Source organism: Adiantum capillus-veneris, chromosome 13 (genome assembly GCF_014529385.1).
Source record: "Adiantum capillus-veneris isolate H3 chromosome 13, ASM1452938v2, whole genome shotgun sequence".
Classification (NCBI taxonomy): domain Eukaryota; kingdom Viridiplantae; phylum Streptophyta; class Polypodiopsida; order Polypodiales; family Pteridaceae; genus Adiantum; species Adiantum capillus-veneris.
Window position 1 is genome coordinate 98,947,997 of NC_140943.1, and position 12,684 is coordinate 98,960,680.

A 12,684-nucleotide genomic window follows, 5' to 3' on the forward strand; every position below is an offset into this window, starting at 1 on the left:
GATCTTGATACCTCAACAAGCTTCACATGCAAAACCAACAATAACAGGATAAACATCCTCTAAGTAGTTAGTTAATGAAGAAGATTAGAAAGTGTGGAGAGAGAGAGATGACCATTTCCTAAGTCATTTTTCACCCATTTTAATCCCAAAAAATCGTGTTGGAATCCAAATGAAATTTCTTCAGCTTTTTCCTAAGGCTCTTCGGGCTTAACCAAACCTTACCATTACCATTTAAGCTCAATAGTAAGAAAATAATGTTGAATGTCATTATGGTTGATTGTAGTTTCGTAATAGCTTGTCAAAACTGCCAAAAAACATCTTGCGACTTTTAAAATCGCTTTAGCAATACTCACCTATGGCTTAGCCATTCTTGCCATTCCCTAGATTAGTTAGCATTTGTGGTCTTTTTTGTCTTTAGCCAAGAGAGAAATAAATCATTGCTTTGTCTTCATTCTTGCATTTTTAGCTCACAGTTGACATGGAATGATATAAAACTATATTAATTAATGCTCTTGGTATGTTTTCCCTACATCATATAATCCATTTTGATGACACTAAGCAAGCAACTCTTTTTCTTGGCATAGAACTTGGTGGTGTTGCTTGGTTTAAGTGATAAACGTAGGTAACATATGAAGGGATTATTTTGGATGTAGAACTTGCCAGTGTGCGTTCATCAGTTTAAGGAATGCACCTAGGGAACACCATTTAGCTATCGCTTTTGCAACAGGTTTACCACCCTCATTAGACGATTGGTTAATGGAATAACAAAGATTGAGCCAAAGCGTAAGACAACAAACAATGCTTATCAATGTGCAACTTTTAAAAGTTTCAAGATGACCTCAATTATTTCATTTTAACCTTGGTGTTTAGAAAACTTCCAGCTAGCTACTTGTTTAACTCCTACATCAAAAGAGGATAGTTTCTTTCTCAACCAAGGAGTCTGCAAATGGATTTTGTATTATGCTTACTAATGTATATGATCATGGTATCCTTGACACCAGGGACTAATCTACATCATTGGACTATCAATCAAAACCAATGGCTCACTGAGGAATGTCTAGCTCCATTTGTGCTTGGTCCGGCTGTGGGCTTTGGCATTGGGTGTCCAAATTTGTGGCATCGCCTCTCTCAAGTTCCCTCACATGTCGTTTCTCACATACATGTGTTGCACTCTGATTTCAAAGGTGCACCTATATGTGCTCTCTCTCTCTCTCTCACACACACACACACACACACACACACACACACACGCACACATTTCTCCAAGGAAGTTGCATAGCACTCCACACTCACAGTATGCATGCTTTATTTGCTCCTTACCTCTAGTTTTAGGTTTCAGTCTTGTGCAGGCTCTCCGTCCTTTGCCTTGTTCCAACCAAAAAGTTCAATATCATTGCTTAAAGTTTATTACCTCAAACCAATGCAGAAGAAAATAGGCATGCGGTTGCTAGAAGACAAACAGTACCTGGTGTCCACTATGTTTCGCTAAGCATGACTCAAAGCAGAAGCTTCTTCTTCAAAGAAAACATGATTACCAAAAAGCTACCAAGTATATTCATGAAACCTGCTGTCACCATGTTGTTTAGCATATCACTGCACATGAGATATGGGGAATGCCACAAAAGAATAACCAAACCAAAAAAACATATTGGCTCGAATCGACCGGGAAACCACGTGGTAAACGACATTGAAATACATTCTTTGAATTGCGTTAAGTGTCTTATATCTTGCTGGATTAATCTTTTCAGTTTCTTCGTTACATCTTATCCTATTAATCTTGTAAGATAACACCCACCCTACCATCACAATCTTAAAATGAGATCGTGAATACTTAATGAATCTTGCACTTTCAACGAGGCTGAGGAATGTGCATCCTCCATGCCTATGACAACAAAATGTTCACACAACGAGCTAGCTAGACATCTTTAAGATTAAGTTGGACACATAACCCAAATGCATATCGAGCTTCCTACATGTACATCCAGAGCTTAGACTTCTTACTCAGCGGCCCACACCCACAAAAACATGAACTCAGCAGAAATGGAACTTCCAAAAATCTAAAAAGATGTTTTGAAGCCATCATCAACCAAGCATCCATTCTAACTCACGACGGGGCTTGAATAAACTTAAGTTTACCAATTCATTTCTTCGAAACACAAAAAGTCAAGACCTAGGCTATAATATCTCAATGGAAAGACTCTAGTTATGGCCTTTGAGACTTGATAGAGATGCCCCAGAATGCCAAAACAAAAAAGAGCTTAACAAAGCAGCAGCAGCGCCCCCCCGCCCAAAGAAAAGAAAAAAACAATTGTTCCAGGGAGCAAAAAATCCAAAAAGGAAAAAAAACAACTTCGGGCTAAAATCAAGATGGGAGGGAGAAAGCCACAAAGGAAATGGTTGTGTTAACATGACATTTTACCACTTTAGAAAGGTTTGACAGATTTAACTCATGTTGAGCCGTAACTCCCACTTTTCTCTCCACAGCTTTAACCACAAGGACAAACCTTTCATGCAACAAACATCAGAAGTAAATGACCTTCAGCATGCTCGTAATTCACAAACTCCTGCTCATCAAAAGCATGGAGAAACCTTTCCCGCCTTGCAGAGCAATTGACTATTCATACAATTCTCACATCAAAGCATTCACAAACGTTAAAGAATTATCAGAGTCTATTGTGGTACAATCTTGTCCTTAGCAGTCCTCACTGCATTTTCCACATGTTGTTGAAGACACTTAGTACAGCAATTGACTATAGGGTCCTTACCATGGTCCTCGAGATGACGACAGGATGAACTCAGAGAGTTATTGCTTGAGTCACATACAGCAAGCAATGAATGCACCGCAGCTCTTGCAATCCGTTTAAATTGTTCCTTGTCTGAAACAGGAGGAAAAGTATTAGTGCTACAGCAAGTCAAAAGAATCAATATGGCATATAATATGAGATTGTCTTGGGGCATACCCAATCGCTCTGCAAGATATACAGGCCAAGTCTGCTTCTTGACTAGCTCTATAAGGTGAACTTTCAGGTCTTCATGTGGGGCTGAAAAGCAGGACTTGGTGCCATTGCTTTCCTTGGGATGAGCAACAGAATTCTTGTCAGTTCCATTTCCTGTAAGGCTGTATGTCCTTACCGAACCATTCCTTTCTAATTTGACCACTTGAGGCTCCATTCCTTCACTGAAATCTGTCTTCTCTCCATGGTTCCCAATGTTAACAGCATCAGCTGAGATTTTCCCACCAGTTGACTCTGACGTTCTACAAGACTCTTTAGTAGGAGCCATCGTGCTGGAGTGATCTTGTTTCCTCTCTTCATCCATCAGAACTGGCTGACCTATCAACCCTTTTCCACGCCCTGACGGCGCTTCAAGTTGTTCCTTGAGTCCCCTCTTAGTCCCAGCATCACTGCTTTCAGAGGGTCGAGAGGATGCAACATGGGTGGGTTTATCGATATTCTTCCTTTCTGTAGGAAGAAAACTCGTCCTAGCAATAGGACTTGCTGCCAGTTGAGGACTCTGTAACGGACATGGCGATGTCGGAGCATGATGGGACAAGATTGACCTTTGCTGATGCATTCCACTGCTACTTGTCCCAGCTGAGAGATTTATAGCCTGACCCATCATCCGCCATGCTCGTTTCAGGTCTCTGTCACCCTGTGATGTGGTCTCGGCAGGATCCACATCTACTCTGTTGTCCACAGCTAAGCCAGTTCCTGATGTAGGCATAGCAGGTCCACTGGGTGGCCGAACAGAACCTACTGATTGTGTTCTTAAGGCATCAAACTGCACATCACCATTCTGTATCCTTCCCCAGTTATTGCGCATTGCGATTATCCTCTCCTGCAATCGGCGTTGCTGAGGGACTGTTCTAGCCGAGCCAGATTGTGATACCTCTGAGACATTTGCAACTGGATTTAGTTCTGGCCTTATGCTTGAAAGAAATGCTCTTGCTGATTGGGAGAGTTGCGGGGCAGTAGCTACACCCCTGCCTCTCCTGCTTCTTGATACTAAGCGACGCCAGATTCTCCTTCCAGCTGCTCCCAACCTTCTCCTTGGTCGTGCAGGTGCCCATGATGTAGAAACTGGCACCCTTTGCACCCTTCTTTGCCTTCTAGGCTGGCTTTCAGACGCAACAATGGATCTTAAAAGAAACTCTTCATCTTCTTCATCGCTATCTGAATCCAGAACAAGCTCCTCCGCCTCACTTTCACTACCTGAATTCTCTCCTACCAGGGCCTGGCAATCTCTACAGTACCAATCCCCCCGAGGTACAGACCTGCCGAGGCCGACACAAAAAGTATGCGCAGCAGAGTCGCAACGGTCGCACAACAAAAGAAGCCCCTCATCCCCTATCCCATGGCACTCCATGCAAATTACATCTGCATAAGGGTCTTCAAATGGCAGATCATCCTCAGGAGGAACGTAAACCTGAAAATAAGCACATTAGCCCCCCACCAAGCTGACAATCCCTAAAAATCCAGAAAACTACACGTTTTAAGGCGTTCCTCTATCAATGTCGATTGAAAAATGAAAAAGAGGCAAGACTGCATATACTGAGCCTCAAGTTTCAACGTGCACGAAATTTACACTGATAATTTTTTGCCAATGTTTATGCAATCCAACATGATTGCACTCATGTGTGCAACAACCCAAAGGAACAAAGAGCACCCCAAATAAGAAAAGGTTTACCTGATCTCGCAAGGGGACCCGGACAGTCCTTGTGCGCTTGGATACTCCACTGCCAGCCTTGGCAACAGTAGCAAAACGTTGTTTGCACATTGGGCATCTTGACTCCACCTTTGCCCACTCCATGATGCATCCAAAACAGAAAAAGTGATCGCAGCAGTCAAGCTTACCCCTTTCTATTGCAGCAGTCTCACTCAAACAGATACCACAAACCACGGCTGCCATTGCCACATCAGCACCTGCAGCCAAAAACGTACCTGTGGCCTCTTCTCCTTCTAAAACCTTTACTTTACCTTTTCTCTTATTAGCAGCTGTGTCTTTGTCCATAGCGTTCGCCTCTCTAGCTGATGAGGAGCTGCTATTAGAACAGGATGGCTCCCCTGTTCTTGAGTTCGCTGTTGGTAGGGCATCAGAATTAGCACTTCTCCCTTTAAGCTGGACAGGATAAGAAACCAGGGCTCCGGTACAAGAATCAGAAGGGCCTGCTTCGATGGCCCTAGTAATGGGTCGTTTTGCAACAGCACCCTCGTTAGCCCAGCTACCATTACTCAAACCTTCTTCTGCGGTCATCTCAAAATCTTCATCTGAAGAGTCTTGCTTACGACGCTTATGACGTACCCTAGCAGGGCCAGATGCTTGAAAACCATTCTGTTTCGCATCCACATCGGTGTCATTACCAGTAACAGGATTTCTGATGCGATCACGCCGGGCCCGAGCAGATCGAGGATATGAAGGACCGTCACCAGCAGACCCATCATCATTCGAGTCCCTTTCTAAATCCACATTGAATTCCTCATCTGAAGAATAAGGTTTACGGCGCCTACACCGTTGACGTGGCCTGCTTGCACCTAGTCGAGCATCAAAACTCCCTGTCTCATTCCTGGTATCAATTTGCATCTCTTCTTCTACTACTTCTTCTTCTTCTTCCTCCTCCTCTGTGCCCCCATCAGCAGAACTTTCATCGGAGTCAGAGCTGCTTTCATCGCCGTCACTCTCTAGGACATAGTCTTCATCAGGAGACGGCACATTTGCAGAGACACATCTGCGAGATCTCTTCCTTGAAGAAGACTTCCTGCGCGAAGAGGGTTTTCGTTTCCTCGACTTCCGCCTTCTTGTTGTGGAGCGCATGTCTCAACGAGAGGACGCACGGGAGGGGGGAACCTCAGAGGGGGTCCGGAGGCCTTTGGCGGGCAGGTTGCACGATATGTCTATGGCGGCACAAGAAAGGAGCGGGCGGCCGGCTGGTCGGCGGGGGGCGGCCGGACGACGACATGGGATGATCATAGAACTCTTTTTTTTTTTTGCAAAACTCACAATTGTGAGTGAATTAAATTGAACAGCCCAAAAAATTACAAGGTCTTGTCATGCTCATGTTAAGCCATGACAACATCTAGGCACCATAATTACATCGGCTATCAGGGCAGCCACCCCCACCAACCCGCCCTCTCATCCTTGATACACAAGGTCCATAATCTTGTCATTCTGAGATCTTTTATTTACCAATGGCCAAGATTTGTCCCCAACCTAGGCATTCCGTCTATTGACAACAAGGCACAACTAGTCCTAGACCAATCCTCTGAGTGTTGCTTGCGCCCAAGTGTCCGTCCATATTAGCACTTTGCTTTCTTGTATAATTTCTGCGAAGCTTGCCACCTCAAAACCTCCTTCAAAAACACGGTGGTTCCTTGTCTGCCATACATTAATATCTCACGATCTGAGTGCTGACGAGGAGTGCAGGACTACCTAAATTCTTACCTCCATGGAATAGGTCAATCTTGAAAAAACTAATTTTCCATGTTCTTTGGACCAAGTTGCATATTTTCCCTGCGAGGCCTTTGATAGTTGGGCAGTCCATGAATAGGTGGGCCAGATCTTCACTAGCCAACCTGCACCCCAAGCATCGATCTGACCAAATTCCTCTCTCCTGAATCTTCACCCCCGTCGGTAGAGCACCCCAAATAACCTTCCATAAGAATACCTTCATGTGCTGCGGAACCTTTGGCTTCCATATGTTCTCCATTACATGCTCCCACCTTTCCTCCGGCCATTTCTTTTTCCGTAGCTTGTTAAGGGGGCTAGACCAATTCTTCTTTTGCATCATTGTGTGATAAATGCTTTTAGTATGGGGTTTCCACAAGAGACTGCTTCCGGGCCATTTCTAAGCATTCTAGTCCAACTCCGAATCACAGATTGGCATCACTAGATTGCCAAGCTCTTTCATCACTTTGTGGACAAGCAAGGCCTCCAAGCTATTAAAGTTGGTACTGAGTAACCATAAGGTCAATGGTTTTCCAACTCTTGTTGCCACTGTCCCAGAAGGGCCCAAGTCGCTTCAGACCCTTATTATTCAGCTTCCTGGCTGTCTCAATCCAATAGGGAGTTTGTGGTGGATCTACAACTTTGGAAAGCCAGGGGGACCAATGCAGAATGGAGTTCTTGAAGTATCTGGCTTCTTCCCCCCACTTTAAGACTCCTGCTGCTCTATTGCATTTTCTTACCAATTTTTTGACCTGCCCCCCAGTCTTAAGGTAGACCACGCCATGGCTAACAGTTTGTCATGAACCTCCACCCCTCTCCACTTTCCACCCTTCGAGCCAAGTTTAGCCGGTTCTATCATATCTCTGATCATGACAGCCCAAACTTGATCCTGTTTAGCCAGGGAAACAACAAATTTGGTGCAACAAGCTTCTACATGGGCCACAAGGTTGAGAATTCCGAGGCCTCCTTGATTCCTCGGCCGAGCAACTGATTCCCACCGGGCCCATTGCCATGGCCTGGAAGATTTCGTGTTATTTTTCCATAAAAATCTTTTTACTGGTTTTAAGAACTCTTTCCAGTGACACTTAGCCATCTTGAGAAGCGGGCTAGTAAAGGCAATATAAGGAATCATAAAGGCCTTCATCACTTTTATCCGACTTGGGAATGGGAGAAGAGCATACTCCCACCTACTCATTTTTGTTTTGATTTTTTCAAGCACCCACTCAAATCTTTGCTTGTAAGTTACGTCCACCCCCAAGGGGGCTCCCAGATGTCTAAAGATATTCCCTTTTGTGACAATCTCCCCCAACCAGACAGAAGGGTCAAATGAGTCATTTTTCGATAGGGAGATCAGCCTTGACTTCTCTATATTACACTGGGACCCCGAAGCTACTGAGAATATTTGTACAATCTCCATAGCTTTTCTAATGACTTGGGGGCACACCTTCAAGAAGAGGAGAGAGTCATCTGCAAAAAGTTTTGCTAGGAGTTGGCTATTTCCAGGTAAGGCAAGGTCTTGCAACTCCGCTCGTTCAGCACTAGCTTCGAGCATCATGATTAGAGGATGTGATCCTATGGCAAAAAGTAGGGGGCCCATAGGGCATCCCTGCTTAATAGACCTTTTGACCTCAAAAGAGCCCACAATTCTATCATTGAATAGGAGCTCTGACTGGCTTCCAGCCCCCATTACATGTACCAGCCGACAAAGACGAGGCCCAAAGCCCAAAGCTTCCATGACGGCTTCTATATATGTCCATGCTATTCTGTCATAAGCCTTGTCTAGGTCCAACTGCAGCAGAATGCACTCTTGCTTTATGACAGTTGAGTATTTGATGCCCACCATTGCTGCCAAGATGTTATCGTAGATGGATCTTCCTTTGATGAACCCATGTTGATGGGGAGAGATGATCTTGGTTAGTAAGGGGGCTAGTCTGAGGGCTACTCCTTTAGCTATAATTTTGTAGGCCACCCACATCATTGTTATAGGGCGCCAATGTTTCAGTTGAGAACAACAGATCTGTTTTGGGATGGGTTTGATAAGCCCTCTCTTTACACTTATCTCCAACGACCCTTCGACCATGGCTTTATTGGCCAATCTTGTGATTGGGGCCTTGAGATCATCCCAAAATTCTCTATAGAATTCCACCGTCATCCCATCCCAACCAAGGGACTTTTCCTTGCCAAGGGCTTGCGATGCTAGTGAACATTCGTCTTCGGAGAATGCCCGTTCCAAGCTATTAGCTTCTGAGTGGGGAATTTCCTTCTTGACACTCTGAAGTAAGGTCCCTCTGGCTTCTTCCACTTCTTGGGACTGGGTCTCTAGCCGTCCAATGATTTGACTGAGATAGCTCAACATCAGACCAGCCATTTCATCCTGGTTATGAACTGCTGTCCCTTTCTCATCATCGAGCGAGCGGACGAGGCCCCGGCTCTTCTTGATTTTTAAAGCCCTAAAAAACTGAGCTTGATTGGAGGCTTCAGGTTGAAGAAAAGTCTCCCTGGAGAGAAGCCTTGCCTTTCTGATATCTTCTAATTGCTCATTAGCAAGGTTAGATTTGGCTTCAAGCCATCGTGTATGCTCCTCCTCAGTTGCATGCCCATTGGCTTTTATGTAGGTAAGCAATTGTACCTCCGCTGTGAGATGCATAAGGTGAACCTCCCTAGCTTTCTTGATTCAGGGGCCCGCGGTTTTGATTGCTTTCTCAATGCTCCGAGCAAAGAGGTCCCATGCATTGTGTTTGTTGAGGTCGACATCTTTTTTGAGCTTACCCAGTGCTTTCTTGGTTAGAGTCCAAGAGGATCTTTGAATAGGTGTGCCCCTATTACTAACAGTTTTTTCTCACCTCTTAGGGTCTGCTCCTCTTCTTTATTCTTCTTAAAATGTATGTGCAGAGGAATGTGATCCGAAAGGCTTTTTGTTGGGACTACCTTCATCTCCATCAACGCCGGTACCCAATCAGCTTGGTGCGAGCAATAGCATCTGTCCAGCTTGGAGGTAGTGCAGGCGTACTAGAGGCTTGTGTAGGTGAAACCAGGCGTGTTGTTCCATGGGCCAACTTCCCATAAGTCGATCATTGCCCACATTTCACACAAACTTTGCCATTTAGATCTTTCTGAGCCAGCCAACATACTGGAGGATCCTATTCTATCCCTGCTCTTTTCTACATATTAAAGTCGCCAACCAATAGCCACTCCCCTTCAATAGGAGTATCTCTAAGATGCATCCATAGTTTAGATCTTTCCTTTTCATTGCAAGGGCCATACACATTCACAATGGTGAAGGGATGCCCTTCCCATCTGATTCTAATCCCGAGGATTCTGCCGGATGGGTGGTTAAGAACCAACTTCGGCTCCAATTCTCTGTCTGCAATGTTGAGGACGCCACTGAAGCCGTTACTTCCTTCTCCATAAAATACCAGTTTCTTTCCTAGCACCTGCTTTCTCTTGCTATGGGCATCTAGGTGGTGTTCCTGGATGACCTAGCAATTGACTATCTTCTCCTTTTTTATTTCCTCCCAGAATAGGGTACTCTTCTTAGAGGTTTTCACGTTCCAAGATTGGATAGTGAGTCCATCATTAATGAGGGGTTCATTGGGATAGAGGAACTAATTCTTCAGCATCCGAATCATTCCCCCCCCCCCCCCCCTTCTCCTTGGTCTCAGGAGAATCCGGGGGTGTCAGGGGATTTCTTTTCTTGTAGTGCTGCAAATGGATTGTGCAGAGGGACAATGAACCCCCCTCCTTTCAAAGGGGTGGAGGATGAAGTAGATCCTTTCACCTCAAGTGTTCTCACGACTTGAAGCATTTTGGAGTCTCTTGCCACTGCCTTCACTCTTTTGGCTCTTTTCAGACCAGGGACTTGGACAACCGTCGCCGTTGTCATTGTCATAAATTTGGGGGTAGCGGTGGGAGTAATGATCCTATTATTATTGCATGCACCTTCGGAAGCTCGTTGTATGGGAATCGATTCCTCCACAATCTTTTTCTGCATCTTAATATCCATTTTCTCACATACCATATCTCCTTCTGTGCATTTGTCACTTTGTTTACTGCCTCCTTGCTTCTCCGGCCCTTCCATCGGGGATTCCATTTTATTGGGGGCATGTGCTGCCGGAGCTGCAATATCATTAGACTTTAAGGGGCAATCCTTGGCGAAGTGACCAAAGTTGTTGCATTTAAAACATGCCCCAAAGTATGTACCAAAGTTTAGCAGAATAGTAACAAGCCCAGCTCTGACATTGATAACCATGCCCTTAGGTGGTGTTTTAAACGCATCTCATCCTATACAAACCCTGTTTGAGGTTCTGCCAAACCCTCTCTTGCTAGGTATAAATAAGGGAGTGCCCAGTTGGCTAGCAAGCATCCTGAGATTTTCCCACAGCCAGCTATGCAGTCCCACAAACTCAACCCACACCGGATGAAACTTTTGTAGAGATTCAGCTGAGTTGAACACTGGCTCCCAAGGCACCACACAAACCGTAGTCCTATTAAATACTAGGGGCCCTTTGTCAAGAATCTTTTCCACATCAGAGGCCTCTTTGAATCTCACTGAACAAAAACCTTTATCTAGGTAAAAAGTACTTTCTACTGCTCCTCCATGACCAAGAATTTGAGGGCCCTGAAGCCATTGAATCATCTCAAACCTGTTCGGGATTCTTCGATTGAACCCAAATACAAGCGTTACCTTAGCTTGCTTGGCTAGCTGCTTTTTGATAAGTGCCGGTGGAATCGCTAGAGAATAGCCTCAGCAACCTCCACCTGTTGTGGCAAAGACTTTTTTAAAGCAGAGAAGGCTCGATCTGCCAACCCGTCTTCTACCAGCCCATTGTCTTTTGCATGGGAGCAAGTTCTTTGTTGTTGTTAGGGCTGGACTCGATCATTTTGTTGACTTCCATGAGCTCTTGTTGCAGTCTAGCTTTTGCATTCTGCAGCTTTTTGATATCTCCTTCACTTGACATCCCTTCTGCTGAGCCTTTTCCATAATCCTTAGAGTTATACCCCTTGAGTATGCTAGCAAACGAAATACCTGGCCTGCGAGTAGCAGATGCACTTGACGCTTCATTTACGTTCGCACAGATGGGACCCTGAGGAACCCGTCTTTGAGGGTTTTTACCTCGAATTTGAACCCTTGCGTTGAGCCCATTTTCTCACTTGTTTCCTTAGAGGGAACTTTTTCAGTAGGGACAGTTTTGTCCTCTTTCATGGTTGCAACCTTTGGCGAGCTGGGGCTTGACATTTCCGTATCATGCATCGATCTCAAGACCGAGCCACTGTCTACCTCCATCGACACGGCTAGCTCCATTTTGGATCTTTTTTTCGTCGCTAGCATCTGTGAGAATTTAACAATATCCTCACTTGCAACCGGATCGTCGAGTTCCATTATCGAGTGTCGCAGACTTACACCACTTGATTAAGCTCAAGATCTTCAAGGCACCTAGCTATATGAAATAGGTAATGAACTCCTCCCTTTTTACACCAAGATGAGACAAAAAGTTAATAATCGTTTGTTTGATAGGGACTTAAGGCTGGGATTTTGGGAGGCAACCTTGATAATCGTTACTTTACATCACCAAAGAAAGAAGGAAAAAAAAAGTAGGCATAAGTCAATGAGCGCGATTATTGACTAATGAGCGTGATTATTGACTATGTCCACAGCTGAAGAAAGATATGTGAAAACCTCAGGTATTGTGCTGAAAAAAGGAGACGATGCGTTGCTGGAGAACTTAATAGCAGCAGCCATGGCCGACGCTTATCCGCTCACAGACGATCCAAAGGAACTTTTAAACACAGCGCAATACAGACGATTCATTTCTCGACTTCAGCAAAACCGATTTGGAGCATCCTTCGTTCTGCGATCATTCGTCACTGCAGGAAATCATCCTTCGTCACTGTGAGCCTCTGCGATCCTTCGTCCTATCCCCACATGTACACAGACTTTCTGCATCGTATCCTGCAGGCGCTAGCGGAAGCCATGGTTGCTGGGTGTTTCCCTTTTACTTTTGTTAACCCCATTGATCATAGAACTCTTAAGAGACCTTTTGGATAGCCTGTTGGAAATGGCAACATGGCAAAGTCATTGTTGGCCTGAACTTCTAGCTAAAAATAATTATCAAAATACCCCTCTAATTTGTGGAAATTTCCAAAATACCCCTCAAGTTTCAAAAACTACCAAAATACCCTTGCATCTATTTTGGTTGGACCGTTGAAGATTTTCTAATCTTTATTCTTTTTTTACAATTAAGA

At 44.7% G+C, this 12,684-nt stretch overlaps 1 protein-coding gene across 1 annotated transcript; it reads right to left on the bottom strand.

The window, feature by feature from the left end:
* Positions 1–2,441: 2,441 nt before the first annotated feature.
* LOC147444511 (uncharacterized) lies at positions 2,442–5,895 on the bottom strand. The gene is made up of 4 exons (XM_086527103.1): positions 4,687–5,895; positions 2,961–4,425; positions 2,766–2,876; positions 2,442–2,614 (listed from the first exon to the last, which is right to left on the bottom strand). The coding sequence occupies exons 1-4, from the start codon at positions 5,809–5,811 to the stop codon at positions 2,508–2,510; spliced, it is 2,808 nt and encodes a 935-aa protein (XP_086383229.1). The 5' UTR covers positions 5,812–5,895; the 3' UTR covers positions 2,442–2,507.
* Positions 5,896–12,684: the final 6,789 nt, after the last annotated feature.